Source organism: Hyperolius riggenbachi, chromosome 1 (genome assembly GCF_040937935.1).
Source record: "Hyperolius riggenbachi isolate aHypRig1 chromosome 1, aHypRig1.pri, whole genome shotgun sequence".
NCBI classification, from domain to species: Eukaryota; Metazoa; Chordata; class Amphibia; order Anura; family Hyperoliidae; genus Hyperolius; species Hyperolius riggenbachi.
The window spans coordinates 94,405,512-94,423,645 of record NC_090646.1 but is presented as its reverse complement, the minus strand read 5'-3'; the positions used below and the strand labels follow the sequence as shown (position 1 = coordinate 94,423,645).

General features: G+C 43.3%; 1 protein-coding gene across 3 annotated transcripts in view; it reads left to right on the top strand.

The window, feature by feature from the left end:
- The window catches only part of LOC137545772 (uncharacterized), a 71,988-nt gene that overhangs the window by 35,224 nt on the left and 18,630 nt on the right, over positions 1-18,134 (top strand). For all 3 annotated transcript variants that reach the window (XM_068267373.1, XM_068267390.1, XM_068267381.1), the window contains exon 3: positions 1,123-1,218. In XM_068267373.1, the coding sequence (XP_068123474.1) occupies positions 1,123-1,218 (96 nt within the window). The remainder of the gene's footprint in view (positions 1-1,122; positions 1,219-18,134) is intronic.

The window sequence follows — 18,134 nt, the reverse complement described above, 5'->3', positions numbered from 1 at the left end:
AGGTGTATGTCTCTATCTGATCCAGAGACTATCTCTTAAGGCGAGAGATAGCTCTCGAGGTCGGGCAAGCCCGGTCGGCAACACACGGACAGACAAAGTACAAAGACAGAAGGCTGATTCGGTATCCAAGGCAAGCAGGGTTTGGCAACGGAATATCAGATGTGCAAGGTACTGAATCAGAGATCAGAGGAGTAGTCAGGAAAGCAATAAGTCATAACAGATATCAAACAATGCCTAGTCTGGGTGTGAGTTCCGTGGTCTCTACACCCTGGAACTAGTCTGGTGTATAACAAGTTCCCTAGTCTGGGTGTGAGGTCCGTGGTCTCTACACCCTGGAACTAGTCTGATGTATAACAGAAAGGTAATACAAGTTCCCTAGTCTGGGTGTGAGGTCCGTGGTCTCTACACCCTGGAACTAGTCTGATGAATAACAGAATGATAACACAAGTTCCCTAGTCTTGGGTGTGAGGTCCGTGGTCTCTACACCCTGGAACTAGTCTGAAGAATAACAAAATGATAATACAAGTAATCTGGCTCAGTGTGAATTCCCAGGTCCTCCTGGTTCAAACACACTGTTGGATCTGACTAAGGTCTGAGTGCTTCCACGTAGTGTTCGCAACGGCAGACCACCAGCAACTGACAAGCAAGCTGTATATATAGTTGCAGGACTCTGCCGCCCCGCCCGAGCACTCAGCCAATCAGGAGTACCGCAGGAATCAGCTGATTGTCCTGATCAGCTGATACATCTCCTGCTGGTGTAAAGTTCCTGACTTCTGGCGCGCGCGTAGCTCTCCATCCAGGTGCACTAGAGATCCCAGCCGACCCGGACATGTGTTGCTGCGCGGACAAACCGCCGCGCTGGACGCGGAATCAGCCGCCTTGCTGTCAGTACACGCGGCTGCTTTTCCGCGTTCTCCCACAGTACCAGACGCACGCTGCTGCGTGCAAACCGCCGCGCTGGACACGGAATCAGCCGCCTTGCTGTCAGTACACGCGGCGGCTTTTCCGCGTTTCCTTACAAAAGCCTAATAAATTAACAACATTTTTCTTTTCTTTTTTTTTTCTAAAAAAAATCACTTTATTGTTTCTTTATTGATATTATTTTTATTGATATTTTTTCAGGTGTAAATCAAGCAACGTGGGCCATCCTTTGCATTCTCCCTGCAGTTATTATCTTTGTCTTGGGATGGTTTTTCTATAACAGAAAGAAAAGACCGAGTAAGTAAAAAAGACAGAGTAAGTACACTTTACTTGTACTCAGAGGTGTAACTACAAATCATAGGGCCCCAGCAAAACTTTAATGGGGCACTCCAATGGTTACACCTCTTGGCCTGTGTCCTTTTGGTGACCCCAACAGCCTGGGGGTCCATCTGCCATATAACATGTGTGTCCATCACAGGGCTGGGCCGAGGCATAGGCTGGAGAGGCTCCAGCCTCAGGGCGCAGTGTAGGAGGGGGCGCAGAATTCATTCAGCTGTCAATCCTAATTGTGTTTGAAGCAGAAAGAAATAAGAAAAGGGGATACATGGCAGTGACTGCAAGCCAGATAACTAGATATTAAGGTGTTGGGGAGGTTGTGGGCCCTGTGGCGCCTCTTAGTCTAATAGCAATCAGTGTTTGATGGCTCGCGTGGCGGGGATGGAGGGGCGCACTTTGGTGTCTCAGCCTTGGGTGCTGGAGGACCTTGTCCCGGCTCTGGTCCATCATAATCCCCACACCCTATAACAAGTGTGATCTCAACATCTAATCTAGAAGATGGACTCCTATATCAGATGAGAGGTTGGCTATAAAAACCAGGAAGTCCTCCAAGTGATGGCATGTGAACTGCGCAAAACTCCTTACTGGGCACTTCTCAACAGCTGTGCACTGCTCCGAGGAACTAGGAGCAACGGGGACTGGGGACAAGGAATGATGGGGGGATGGCAATGAGCAGAGCCAGGCATGCAATCTAGCCCACCATGGGCTGTATATCAGAGCAAGGCAGAGGCTGGATGGGGCTCCAGCATCTTAATCTAATTTCTCCCTCTCTTCGGCCCCCTCCTGCACGTTGTGTGTAGGGCGCTCACTGCCCCCGCCCCCCCAGCAGCGTTCTGGAGCGCAGTGTCGCAGAGGGGAGGATTACAAGCAGCCCATAAACACTCACCTCTCCTAGGTTCCAGGTGCTGGAGGTTCCATGGGCCAGATTTATCAAGAGTGTCTGAGACAAAATATTAGTAGGTTTCTAGAAATCCGTGCAGAACTGTCTCAGGCATCCTAAGAAATCACTAGCTAGTGCAGATTCCTTCTTAAACTGTAAGGAATAGAAGGAGCCAGGAAGGTCTCTCAGGCAGTGCAGTGTGTGAGGATATTGCTGTTGCTGAGGTAACCAACACACCTGCTGTCAGCAAGCTCTGAGTGAGGGGGGAGGAGCCCTTCACAAATCACATCTAGTCTGCACTATCTGTAGAACTGCTATTAAGCACTTCTTAATCTGCAGCAGTTTAGGGATGGATTTGCACTTTTCTTAACTGTAGTGTAGCTCTAGAAATCCACACTAAACTGACGCTATTACATAGGCTTTGGGAAGTTTCTTACTATCATGCAGAACTGTTCTTCTGCTGGTTAGAACAGTTTTAGAAGAAAAAACTGTCGGTAATGCGTTGATAAATCTCCCCCATATGTCTGCCCTGCATCACTGCTGCTCTGTTTCAATTACAGAGCGGCGGAGGTGCAGGGCAGACAGGCAGAACCTCTAGCGCCTGGAATTTAGGAGGCGTGAGTGTGTGTGGGCTGCTTGTAATCCTCCCCGCTGCTGCGCTCCATAACTCTGCCAGGGGGTTGGCGTGGTGAACGCACAATGCTCAACTTGCAGGAAGGGGGCCGATGAGAGGGATACGTTAGATATACATTTTGGCCCCACTTTCCCTGTGCTTGAAGCCATGTGTGTGGGGGGGGGGGGGCTTTTTAATCCTCCCCACTGCGCTCCATAATGGGAAAAGGAATGTACTGGGAAGGGGGAGCCTATCTGGCTATTTTAGTGGGTTGAGAGGAGGAGAGGGGAAGCCCGTATGGCTATTGAAGTGGGTTGGGAGGGAGGGGAAGCCCATCTGGCTATTTTAGTGGGTTGGGAGGGAGAAAGGGGAAGCCCATCTAGCTATTGTAGTGGGTTGGGAGGGGGGAGGCAAAGTCTATCTGGCTACTGTAGGGGGTTGGGAGGGGGAGTCCATCTGGCTATTGTAGTGGTTTGGGAGGGGGGAGATTATCTGGCAATTGTAGAAAGTTGGGAGGGGGAAGCCCCTCTGGCTACTGTAGTGAGTTGGAAGGGGGGGGGGGGGGGGTCGGCGCCCATCTGGCCACTGGGCAGGGAGGGGGAGTCCATCTGGCTACTGTACTGGGTTCGGAGGGGGTAGCCCATCTGGCTACCATACTGAGGGGATTACTAGGGGTCACATCTGGCTATATGGGGGAGGGATTGGGGATACGGTTGGCCACTATACTGGGGAAGAGAATTAGAGGGGTACATCTGGCTATTGTACTGGAGAAGATGAGGCACATATGGCTATTATACTAACCCTTACTGTTGTTACATCTTCTGGCACTGCTGCCTAATAAATATTATACTGATCAGAGGGGCTGCCTAATACTGTAGGGGGCACACCTGGCTATTGTACTGGGGAGGGAGGCTGTCCCCCTGGGGATCAAAAGAGCGATCGGCTGTCATAGGCTGAAGCCTATGACAGCCGATCGCCAGGATTGGCCGGCTGGGGGAGGGAGGGGTTTTCAAAAAAAAAAAAAGAAATAGTGATGTCACGCTTCTGGTGAGGTGATAGCGTAACTAGCAGTCACACACAGTAAGTAAACGTAGTCAGTTTCAGGCCTGAAGTCATACGCACAGTCAGAGATATTGAAGTACTAAGTCGTTAAGAGAAATTGGAGTCAGTAATCAGGCAGGGTCATACACGTGAATCAGATGTCAGTCATAACAGTAGGATGAGGCAGTAGCGTAATTAGGAACAGGCTGAGTCGAGCATGAGTATCAGAAGGCAGTGGTACAAAAGGATTAAAGAGAATCTGTATTGTTAAAATTGCACAAAAGTAAACATACCAGTGCATTAGGGGACATCTCCTATTACCCTCTGTCACAATTTTGCCGCTCCCCGCCGCATTTAAAGTAGGCAAAAACAGTTTTAAAAAGTTTGTTAATAAACAAACAAAATGCCCACCAAAACAGGAAGTAGGTTGATGTACAGTATATCCACACATAGAAAATACATCCATACACAAGCAGGCTGTATATAGCCTTCCTTTTGAATCTCAAGAGATCATTTGTGTGTTTACCTTCTGTCCCCCTGCAGCTCTCATGCACTGAATACTAGTGACAGGCTGTGAGGCTGATCGGTTCTTCCTGCAGAGTGCAGACAGCTCTGCCCGTGTCTGTGTAATTCCTCAGTATGTGTCAGCCAGCTCCTTTCACAGCCTAACAGAGGAGGATTTTTAACCAGCTCTCTTTCACTGATAAGCTTATGTAAATAACACACACACTGGAGTGTGCATAGAGGGGCCTGGAGAGGGGTGTGCTGATTAACAGATCAGCACGGAAGAGTTGGCAGCCTTCCAGACACAGGGCGACAAGTCCGACAGGGGAAAGATACATTGATTTATTACAGAGAGGGTGATAGTAGAAAGTGCTGCAGTACGCCAGAGCACATAAGAATAGGTTTAGGAACGTGTAGGAAGGTAAAAAAAAAGGTTGACATTTTTGTTACAGAGTCTCTTTAAGCTAAAGCAAGGTCAAAGGTCAGGCAAGAGGTTCGGTACACAGAGAAATATACAATAGATAATATTACAATAATATAATAACTGACTAACTGGAGTACATATATATTGTGCGTCTACACAATATATTAATGTAGCTCAAGGAATCTATCTAGGCTAGGAACCAGCGAACTGATTTGTATCAAAGCCAACGAGCGACTGAGAGCTCTGGCCTTAAATACATATGATCTCTTCAGCAAAACCACTCCCAAATTTGATGCTGCTTCCCACAAAGTGATGCCACAAAAGTGACATCACTGCTGACATCACTAGATCCTCCTCCTCAGCCTATAAGGCTTGTCAGAAGTCACGCGCGCCCAATTGGCTGTACTGCACACGTACGCGCCGAAACTCACCGCCAGAGGATGTCGGAACAGAAGCCCCACTGCTCCCCCGGACCACGCCGGAGATGCCGCGGGACCTGCTGCTGGAAGGTAAGGATGTTACAAGTGAAAATTTTTTAAAAAAAAATGAACATAAATATTTATTTAAAAAAAATAAACACAGGGGGGGCGATCAGACCCCACCAACAGAGAGCTCTGTTGGTGGAGGGAAAAGGGGAGGGGGGGGGGGAATTACTCATGTGCTGTGTTGTGCGGCCCTGTAGCTTGGCCTTAAAGCTGCAGTGGCCATTTAAGTAAAAAAAGGCCTGGTCTTTAGGGGGGTTCAACACTGCAGTCCTCAAGAGGTTAAGGTACATACACACCTCTGATGAAAATTGAAGATGAAGTGAACGTTGACCAAGGGTGTCTCTTGATATAGAACGAATTACACTACATTCGTGTGTTGGATCTTTTTGAGGTGTACCAGCATGCTGACTGAATGGGAAAGTGGATATTTAAGGTTCAGGAAATACTGAATGTGGTAGACTGAATCTTGGACAATTCAGGACACGTATTGTATGTAGTAGAGAGCGCACTATAAGGCCTTGTATTTGGCTAGCGTGTCCGTCCACGGTGGGCTTTGTTTTCTGTGTTTTTTAAAGCATTTCCGGCGATTTTTTGCGTTTTTGTGGGCGTTTTTGTAAGCGATTTTGCAGAGCGCTTCCATATTTTGCTCCAGAAAAAAATCCGGAAACAATAAATACAATGTATTTACAAAAAAAAAACCGCTCACGCAATCGCTTGCCAAAACGATTTTGTGAGCATTTTGCATTTTCCCTATACCTTCCATTGAGGCAAATAGCCTCAAAAATGGCTCAAGCACTGCTTTTCAAAGCGGATCGCAAACGAACTGCTCAGATATGAACTCTCACTAATAGAGAGTGATTGCACAAGCGCTTTCAGGGCGATTTTGAAAATCGCCCACACTTAAAATTTAACAAAAACCCCTGTAATGTAAACAAGGTCTAAAAGTTTGCATATACTTTTGGGATCTGCGTGAGTTGGACTATCTAGTGTGTGATCCGCCTTGTACTGAATAAGTGGTATTTGTAAATATATCACGCAGCTATTCACCCATTTTTTTGGTCTCTAAGATATGTGGCAAGGTCTTCTGGCGTGGGGGGCACAGTCCCTGGGAACTTCAACAAAGGAAGTCCGTGCAGAATCTTGTGCAGCTTCGTATGACTTTAGCACCTTTTGACAAAAATAACACCTTTTACTTTACACCTTTTACTTGCTATAGGCTGTGGTTAATCTAAACGAAGCTAAACTTTACAGGCTATTTCTCAGAAGGTTGTGGCGACTGTGTTCACACGCAAAGCTTGCCATTTTTTAACGATGTGTTAATGTCGATGTGCAGGGCCTGAGAAGACCACAGCTAAAAGAAATGTCTGCGACAGGCGGGGATGGAAACCGTTGCAGATATTTTTAATTTTCAATGAAAGCAATGCCTTTACAATACACATACAAATTTGACTTATAATGGTATTCATTGTTATTTTTCTCACTTTGGCCCATATGCAATTCACTTTTTCACCTGAGTTTTCTCCTTGGTGATATTTTTAAACTTGTCAATAAAATGCCTTTTAAGCCATCAGAAAACAAGAAAATACTCAAAATAATTTTGATAGTACCTTTTCACCTACTTTTTGGTACTTTTTTAGTTGAAAAGTGCTGAAAAGTTATTTTAATTGAAGATGAAGAATTATCTCCTGGGAGAAAAGTCAGGTGAAAAAGTGAATTGCATATGGCCCTTTGGGTTGTTGCATTGAAATGTCTTTAGTGCCATTATTGCCTGTTTTATGCATATTTTTCTTTAGAGGATATTGACGACATTGTCCCTCAGAGGGGCTCACAATCTAATCCCTATCATAGTCATATGTCTATCATAGTCTAGGGCAATTTACCAGAAGCCAGTTACCGTATCTGTATGTTTTTGGATGTGGGAGGAAGCCAGAGTGTCTGGAGGAAACCCACTCAGACATGGGGAGAAGATACAGACACTGTGCAGATAGTGCCCTGGCTGGAATTCGATCCAGGGACCCAGCGCTGCAAGGCAAGAGCGCTAACCAGTATGCCACCGTAAATTAACGGAACGATGTAGTCACTGCTTCTAAATGTGGCCATACACATTACAATTTTCGATTACACTAATCTGATCCAATTTTTGGTTAATTGGAAGTTTTGAAGACATTTTTCAATTTACCGCACGTTTGCTCGAGATTGCCTCAATTTCAGGAAAATAGATTGTAAGCGTTGAAAAAGTTGGTTGGTTAGAAAACCCTCCTGTATGACCACCTTTCCCTCAATAATCCACTTCAGAGCATTTTACATTCACATAGAACTACATTTTCCACTGTGACATTTATCACCATATTCCATCTCTGTACATCCATCGATATCTCATGCAATCATCATTTGCTGTTTAGCATTACATTGACCACTGATCACCTACAACTGGTCAATACTTACAAATGCATTTACCACACTTTAAAGAGACTCTGTAACACATTTTTCAGCCTTAGTTCTTCTATCCTATAAGTTCCTATGCCTGTTCTAATGTGCTCTAGCTTACTGCAGCCTTTCCTAATTACACTGTCTCTGTAATAAATCTTATCTCCTTTCCTCTGTCGTGTCTGTCGGGCTAAGGCTTGAATGTGTGGAATGTGCAGGGCTGCTTGTGATTGGATAGAAGCGATACACACCCTCTGCAGGCTCTGTATGACTCACACACTCTGCTTATGTGAGCCTATCACAAGCTGGTTAGTTTGTTTGTGAACACTGCCTAAAACTGTTAATTACAAGCCAGGATTGCAGCAGAGAGTGGCAGAAACAGCACAGAGGGGCACAGGAGAGAATAAGGAATAGAATGGTATGCTTTTTAGTGTAAGAATATTAGAGTACAGATTCTCTTTAATGGGTTACAAACACTCAATGATTTCTGTTTATTAATTACATAAATAAACCAAGTACAATGCAGTTACATATTATGGTAATTCTACAATGAAAAACAATTTCATATACAGGTCTTTCTAAAAAAATTAGCATATTGTGATAAAGTTCATTATTTTCTGTAATGTACTGATAAACATTAGACTTTCATATATTTTAGATTCATTACACACAACTGAAGTAGTTCAAGCCTTTTATTGTTTTAATATTGATGATTTTGGCATACAGCTCATGAAAACCCAAAATTCCTATCTCAAAAAATTAGCATATTTCATCCGACCAATAAAAGAAAAGTGTTTTTAAAACAAAGTCAACCTTCAAATAATTATGTTCAGTTATGCCCTCAATACTTGGTCGGGAATCCTTTTCCAGAAATGACTGCTTCAAATGCGGCGTGGCATGGAGGCAATCAGCCTGTGGCACTGCTCAGGTGTTATGGAGGCCCAGGATGCTTCGATAGCGGCCTTAAGCTCATCCAGAGTGTTGGGTCTTGCGTCTCTCAACTTTCTCTTCACAATATCCCACAGATTCTCTATGGGGTTCAGGTCAGGAGAGTTGGCAGGCCAATTGAGCACAGTAATACCATGGTCAGTAAACCATTTACCAGTGGTTTTGGCACTGTCTGTGAGCAGGTGCCAGGTCGTGCTGAAAAATGAAATCTTCATCTCCATAAAGCTTTTCAGCAGATGGAAGCATGAAGTGCTCCAAAATCTCCTGATAGCTAGCTGCATTGACCCTGCCCTTGATAAAACACAGTGGACCAACACCAGCAGCTGACTGTGGGTACTTGACACTGGACTTCAGGCATTTTGGCATTTCCCTCTACCCAGTCTTCCTCCAGACTCTGGCACCGTGATTTCCGAATGACATGCAAAAGTTGCTTTCATACGAAAAAAAGTACTTTGGACCACTGAGCAACAGTCCAGTGCTGCTTCTCTGTAGCCCAGGTCAGGCGCTTCTGCCACTGTTTCTGGTTCAAAAGTGTCTTGACCTGGGGAATGCGGCACCTGTAGCCCATTTCCTGCACACGCCTGTACACGGTGGCTCTGGATGTTTCTACTCCAGACGCAGTCCACTGCTTCCGCAGGTCCCCCAAGGTTTGGAATCAGTCCTTCTCCACAATCTTCCTCAGGGTCCAGTCACCTCTTCTCGTTGTGCAGCGTTTTCTGCCACACTTTTTCCTTCCCACAGACTTCCCACTGAGGTGCCTTGATACAGCACTCTGGGAACAGCCTATTCGTTTAGAAATTTCTTTCTGTGTCTTACCCTCTTGCTTGAGGGTGTCAATGATGGCCTTCTGGACAGCAGTCAGGTCGGCAGTCTTACCCATGATTGCGGTTTTGAGTAATGAACCAGGGTGGGAGTTTTTAAAAGCCTCAAGAATCTTTTGCAGGTGTTTAGAGTTAATTAGTTGATTCAGATGATTAGGTTAATAGCTCGTTTAGAGAACCTTTTCATGATATGCTAATTTTTTGAGATAGGAATTTTGGGTTTTCATGAGCTGTATGCCAAAATCATCAATATTAAAACACTAAAAGGCTTGAACTACTTCAGTTGTGTGTAATGAATCTAAAATATATGAAAGTCTAATGCTTATCAGTACATTACAGAAAATAATGAACTTTATCACAATATGCTAATTTTTTTAGAAGGACCTGTATATCATATTCAGTACTAGATACCATAACATACCATAACAATTTTTCACCAATTCGATAATTACAAACGGTTGTCCTGGAAAACCGAGAGCTTTTCTTTGTTCTTGATCCAGAAATCCGATTGGATTTCCCGTTTTGTTTTTTTTTAATTTTGGAGATTGGACATGTTGGAAATTTTGGACCAACTTTATCAAGATTTGTATGTTGCATGATGGATTGTCAATTACTTGATGTACAGTTCCAATCAATTTTTTTCTGAGCTTTCAATTCTTTTATTCATGATTGGGAAAAAAAATTGAACATAGGTGTGTGGTACATTGGTCAGATTTTTTAATTGATACAATCAGTCAGAAAAATTAATTGCTATTTTTGCATTGAATTTTGAACAGATATTTAAAAAAATGGTATGGTGTGTGGCAACCTTAAGGCTACGTTCACAGTGCTCCATTGCGGTGTGACAACCACTTTGTAATGCAGTTTGTCGCATTGCAATGAAACACCTAGGCAATGTTCACTGTGCGGCGGTTGCATTGTGGTATAATGGCGTGAAGCATAGTAATGCACTGCATGCAGCGCGAGTGAACAGTAACAGTGAAGCATACTTTTCATTTACTGTATTCTTCACTGTATGTGACACACACACAAGTGTTGTATTGCGTTCCTGCTGTTAAAGGGGGCACCCTTCATCTCCCACTGTGAACAGAACGTGGCTTGATTTTACGCAATTCAATAAAAACCAGTTGTCCCAAAAAATCAAAAGCTATATTTTATTCGAGCAAGAAATATGATTAGATTTCCCATTTTTATTTGAAATAATAGAAGATTTTTCTGATCAATTTTTTATGAAAATTGAATAGTGTAGTTGTAACGATTGTGGGATTCTCTCTGTGATCAGCGCACAAGACGTGCGCTGACACTGCGGAAATCCTCCACAAGCGTGTAGTTTGAGAAAACCCAGCAGAAGGTGCAATGCACCTGTAGAGGGAAATTCCTGTCGGCAGGTGGAGCTGTGGAGTGCAGAGGACCAGCTCCTCTGCCCTACCACACACGCCAGACAGGAATTGTACGAAGGGAAGAAACGCAATCGCAAGAGAGGCGATTGAGAATGAGCACAGAGACAGATTGTATATGTGTGCACCAAACTAGTCACCAACCCGCGACGGTGCACACACCACAGCAGATATGAAGTAGGAACGCGATCGTGAGAGGTGCGATTGCCAGACGTGACACAAGGCTACAGCAAGGCGGAGCATGAGAGTAGCAAAGGCACAGCAAATCATACAATGAGGAGATAAGGTAAATACCAAACGCTAACTGAACGCGAACACCGCACTCATTCGCAACAGTGCACGTGTTCATGCGCGGTCTCCACGTGATAAGCACAATAGAGACAAGCACGCCTAACTAACCACCGACAGACAAACATGAAACAGAGGACGCGAGCGCTTGCTTAACGGTTACCTCACCGAGCCTCCAGCAAGCGTTCGTAGCAGACAAGACAGACACACGAAAACAGGGACAAGCGAGAGATAGGATCCACAGCACTAGCGAAAAGAGGCCAGTGCGATCCAGGGAGACAGAGAGATGAAGATTAGACGGATCCACAGCACTAGCGCTAGGCGAGAGCGATCCAGGCAAGACAGATAGAGGAGATAGCTGGTAGCAACCGCTGCTCCAGCTATACTCCAAGAACAAAGATCAGAACGACCTCCTGTCGACCACCGCAGGGACAGGACAATCGCAACAGACAGACAAAACAGATAAGCAATCCTAACTGCACTAGGGAACCTGCCGAGTGCAGCCCCAGGAATTACTCTAAACTAATATTCAAACAATGAGCAAGGCTGACACTCTCCAGAGTGTTTCACAGGATGAATCCTTATGACCAGCGAAGGTCTGTGATATCACATGGTATATATAGAGCAGGCCTACAAGGGATGTGGCTAGGCAATTTGCATGACAAACGTATGCAAATTCCTCAGCAGCCGCAAGCTGAAAAACTGACAAAAGGTCTCTCTTCCAAAGACCTGCAGAATGCCGACCTGAACAATGGTCAAAAAGCTGCCTGCCTGCACAGGCAGCTGAGCAGATCATTACAGTAGGGTAGAACAGCAATTTCCTTATATATACTCCCAAGCAATTTTCAAATTTTTTTTTTCAATATTTGGGAAAAAATAGAATGTGTGTTACCATTGGTCAGATTTTTTTTTAATGTTACAGTTAATCAGAAAAATTAATTGTAAACCTTGAATTAAAAGAAATTCAAGAATTGTATCGTGTGTGGCCAACTTTAACCTAAAGGATTCACAAGGATTTTCAGGTGTCTCATAAACTTATAATATATATATATATATATATATATATATATATATATATATATATATATATATATATATATATATATATATATATATATATATATATATATATATATACAGTGGTTTGCAAAAGTATTCGGCCCCCTTGAAGTTTTCCACATTTTGTCAAATTACTGCCACAAACATGAATCAATTTTATTGGAATTCCACGTGAAAGACCAATACAAAGTGGTGTACATGTGAGAAGTGGAACGAAAATCATACATGATTCCAAACATTTTTTACAAATAAATAACTGCAAAGTGGGTTGTGCGTAATTATTCAGCCCCCTAAGTCAATACTTTGTAGAACCACTGTGTGCTGCAATTACAGCTGCCAGTCTTTAAGGGTATGTCTCTTCCAGCTTTGCACTTCTAGAGACACAGTAGAGGGAGGTTAGATTTATTGCTTAGGGTTAAAAAATAAATAAATAAATATATATATATATATATATATATATATATATATATATATATATGTATATATGTATATATATATGTATATATGTATATATATATATATATATATATATATATATATATATATATATATATATATATATATATATATATATATATATATATATATATATATATATATATATATATATATATATATATATATATATATATATATATATATATATATATATATATATATACAGGATCTTCTCAAAAAAATAGCATATTGTGATAAACTTCATTATTTTCTATAATGTACTGATAAACATTAGACTTTCATATATTTTAGATTCAAATACACACAACTGAAGTAGTTCAAGCCTTTTATTGTTTTAATATTGATGATTTGGGCATACAGCTCATGAAAACCGAAATTTCCTATCTCAAAAAATTAGCATATTTCTTCCGACCAATAAAAGAAAAGTGTTTTTAAAACAAAAAAAGTCAAAAAAAGTCAACCTTCAAATAATTATGTTCAGTTATGCACTCAATACTTGGTCGGGAATTGTTTTTCAGAAATGACTGCTTCAATGCGGCGTGGCATGGAGGCAATCAGCCTGTGGCACTGCTCAGGTGTTATGGAGGCCCAGGATGCTTCGATAGCGGCCTTAAGCTCATCCAGAGTGTTGGGTCTTGCGTCTCTCAACTTTCTCTTCACAATATCCCACAGATTCTCTATGGGGTTCAGGTCAGGAAAGTTGACAGGCCAATTGAGCACAGTAATACCATGGTCAGTAAACCATTTAACAGTTGTTTTGGCACTGTGAGCAGGTGCCAGGTCATGCTGAAAAATGAAATCTTCATCTCCATAAAGCTTTTCAGCAGATGGAAGCATGAAGTGCTCCAAAATCTCCAGATAGCTAGCTGCATTGACCCTGCCCTTGATAAAACACAGTGGTCCAACACCAGCAGCTGACATGGCACCCCAGATCATCATTGACTGTGGGTACTTGACACTGGACTTCAGGCATTTTGACATTTCCCTCTCCCCAGTCTTCCTTCAGACTCTGGCACCTTGATTTCCGAATGACATGCAAAAGTTGCTTTCATCCGAAAAAAGTACTTTGGACCACCGAGCAACAGTCCAGTGCTGCTTCTCTGTAGCCCAGATCAGGTGCTTCTGCCGCTGTTTCTGGTTCAAAAGTGGGTTCATGCTTCCATTTGCTGAAAAGCTTTATGGAGATGAAGATTTCATTTTTCAGCACGACCTGGCACCTGCTCACAGTGCCAAAATCACTGGTAAATGGTTTACTGACCATGGTATTACTGTGCTCATTTGGCCTGCCAACTCTCCTGACCTGAACCCCATAGAGAATCTGTGGGATATTGTGAAGAGAAAGTTGAGAGACGCAAGACCCAACACTCTGGATGAGCTTAAGGCCGCTATTGAAGCATCCTGGGCCTTCATAACACCTGAGCAGTGCCACAGGCTGATTGCCTCCATGCCACGCTGCATTGAAGCAGTCATTTCTGCAAAAGATTCCCGACCAAGTATTGAGTGCATAACTGAACATAATTATTTGAAGGTTTACTTTTTTTGTTTTAAAAACACTTTTCTTTTATTGGTCGGATGAAATATGCTAATTTTTTGAGATAGGAAATTTCGGTTTTCATGAGCTGTATGCCAAAATCATCAATATTAAAACAATAAAAGGCTTGAACTACTTCAGTTGTGTTTATTTGAATCTAAAATATATGAAAGTCTAATGTTTATCAGTACATTATAGAAAATAATGAACTTTATCACAATATGCTAATTTTTTTAGAAGATCCTGTATATATATATATCTATATATATATATCTATATATATATATGTATGTATGTAGTTACCATGTGATAAATGTCAGAATGTAAATCAGCGAGAGGAAAGATTTTACAATGGGCAAACACTGACTAAATCATTTATAGATAACTATTGTAAAAATGAAGTACCAGTACTTTCTTTTTAGTGCATTATTTTCACTGAAGTTCCTCTTTAAGCCTCAGCCTCGGAACATTAGCGTTAGGAGAAACAGTAGAGGGAGGTTAGATTTATTGCTTAGGGTTAATATATATATATATATATATATATATATATATATATATATATATATATATATATATATATATATATATATATATATATATATTTATTTTTTTCCACAGCTGGCAGGTGATGTCACTGGAAGTAGCTGCTGTTTGCTTTTTTGGCAGTTGAAAAACAGCTATTTCCCACAATGCAATGAGGTTCACAGACTGGCAGGAATCTGTCAGGGCCATGGTCCTCACAGTTTCCTATAGTAGTGGTGTCGCCACAATATCACCCATACAGAGCCCCCTGATGGTCTGTTTGTGAAAAGGAATAGATTTCTCATGTAAAAGGGGGTATCAGCTACTGGCTGCTTGGGATGAAGTTCAATTATTGGTCACGGTTTCTCTTTAACCCCAACTGCCATACTGCCAACCTAACCAGTATTCACCTTCTGTCATCTCTCTTTACAGATCCAAACAGTGGGGTCAAAATGTTAATAGATACAGTAATACTTCAGCAATAACTTAGCTGGTTTCCAGCTACCAAATAAAATACCTCCCTGACAAAAGGTTTATAGCTGTCACTTTGGTTAATCCCTATTCAACTATGAAATGAGAGCCAGTTAGGGCCAGTTCTCTCATAAAGCAAGGTGAAACAATTAGGCACAGATATTACAGGGGCGGCATGTTTGTGCTGTGTGTTTTTACTTACAGCAAGGTGAAGGGATCGTCATTGGGGAAAAGCAGTTTATTGTGCAGTGTGAGGAGTCTAACAGTGAGTGAGGAGGGGGAGGCAGGAGAGCAGCAGCATTTCATTTGACTTGCACAGCAGAAGGGAGGAGGTGGCACTGCTGTCCTGAATGAGGAGGAATGAAGGACGGATGACTGTCTGTGGGTGAGCAGTTTGTTTGTCACTGATTCGCAGCCAGCCAGCCAGCCAGTGTGTTACTGTGTTGAGCTGCAGCATGTCATGTCTCACGTAGTTGCATATGCTCCCTTGCTGACTGAGAACATTAAAGAGGATCTGTAACCTCAAAAAATCCCCTGGGGGGTACGCACCTCGGGTGGGGGAAGCCTCCGGATCCTAATGAGGCTTCTCACGCCGTCCTCTGTCCCACGGGGGTCTCGCTGCAGCCCTCCGTGCAGCCGTGACGTAATATTTACCTTCCTGGCTCCTGCGCAGGCGCTCTGACGGCTGTCGGCTCCGAACTACACGGAAATACCCGATCGCCGTCGGGTCTGCTCTACTGCGCAGGCGCAAGTTTCCGGCGCCTGCGCAGTAGAGCGGACCCGACTGAGATCGGGTATTTCCGTGTAGTTCGGAGAGGAAAGCAGCCACAGCGCCCCCGCTGGAGCCAGCAAAGGTAAATATTGAAATTACAGTCGGGCCTGTCGCCGGCTGTTCAGAGGGCTGCAGCGAGACCCCCGTGGGACAGAGGACGGCGTGGGAAGCCTCATTAGGATCCGGAGGCTTCCCCCACCCGAGGTGAGTACCCCCCAGGGGATCTTTTTCATGTTACAGAGTCTCTTTAAATGAAGCAAAGGAAATAGTTGAGTGCTGTGCGATCATTACAAATCGGAGGCGGAGCATCCACATAAGCTTGCCTCAGGCAGCAAAAAGTCTAGAACCCGCCCTGGTGCCAGTGCCCAAATGTATTACAACACATAACAAGTTTTCTCTGAGAGCCCAAACATAAGTGCAAAAGTGTCAGTAAATCACATCGGTGTTGTAGTGTGGTATTAAGTTGTTAGACAAGTTTTCTCTGAGAGCCCTAACATATTTGCATAAAGTGATAAAGTGTCAGTAAATCACATAGGTGTTATAGTGTGGTATTAAGTTGTTAGCAGTGGACTTTCATCTTTAGCCACTTCTGCTTTCTTTAAAGAGTACTTAAAAGGTTAACATAGAGCCTGTAATGACAGGCCCTATCTGAATGAAATTGGATTGGGGGGGAGGGCGTACATGCAAAAAGGGCGTCGGGAAAAAAGGGCGCGGGGTGTAAACGATAAGCGGTAATAGCGTTTATAAAAATGTGTATGAAATCGCAAATTACGTTTGTTAAAAAAACGATAATATATGTTTAATCGTTATAATTGCATATTATTGTGAATAACCTTCATTTATCCGTTCTTCATATAATAAAATCTGAAATTATTGTTTATAACGATGAAAAAAAAATATGTGTGTTCGTAATAACTATTGTAAAACATTAGTAAATATTACTAACATTTCACTACAACTAAGCCTAACCCTACTCTCACACAGAACCCTCCCTGTACCTATCCCTAACCCTTAGACCCCCCTGGTGGTGCCTAACCCTAAGACCCCCCCAGGTGGTGCCTAACCCTAAATCTCCCCTGTTGGTACCTAACCCTAAATCTCCCCTGTTGGTGCCTAACCCTAAGATCCTCCCTGGTGGTACCTAGCCTTAAGACCTCCCTGGTGGTGCCTAACCCTAAGACCTCCCTGCTGGTGCCTAACCATAAGACCTCCCTGGTAGTGCCTAACCCTAAGACCCCCCAGTGGTGCCTAACCCAAATCTCCCCTGGTGGTGCCTAACCCTAAGACCCCCCTGGTGGTGCCTAACCCTAAATCTCCCCTGGTGGTGCCTAACCCTAAATCTCCCGTGGTGGTGCCTAACGCTAAGACCCCCCTGGTGGTGCCCCTGATCGCTTTATTGTGTGGACAGGAGAATCATGTTTTACAAATAGTGACTGTAAAAAATATATTACAATTTACGTTATTTAATGATCGCTTTATTTTGTGAATAATAATGTTTTACAAACAGTAAGGCCTCTTTCACAGTGCGACGTTAAAGTCGCACGTTAGAAAATGTTTTAACGTGGACTAACACACAGCAATACTTTGTGTGTGCAACATTCACAGTGCACATGTTGCATTTGTGTGTAACGTGTAGCATTATTAGAAAGTGCTGCATGCTGTGCATTATACACGTTATTAACTGCGTTGGACTGTTTGCACATGCTCAGTAATGACCTGGAAGCATACTTTTCATTGCCTGTATGCCTACTGTATGTGATGATAACAGGGCATAAAGTTGCGTTGTGCCAGTTTTGGGACGTTGCATAGGACGTAGGATAGGTCATACACATAACCACATCACAGCGTCCAGCAGAGTCAGTGGAAGTAAACAGATGGGGCTTGATTCACAAAGCGTTGCTAACCCAGTTAGCACGCCTAAAAGACTTTGGGCGTGATAACTAGGGTGCTAACTGGGTTAGCACCGTTTTGCAAATCTGATTGCGCGCAAAGTCCCGCACACAAAACTTTGCGCGTGCACAGCGCGGTGCGCAAGAAACGTTGCACCACGGTGCTACGAAACCGGCCTATAAGGTCGCATATGGTGCAAATTTAACGTCGCATAAGACCTTATAGGCGCATCGGGTACACCGGTTTCGTCGCACCGCGCTGCGACATTTTGCACGCACCACGCTGTGCACGTGCAAAGCTTTGTGCGCAGGACTTTGCGCGCAAACTCTACTTATCACGCCCAAA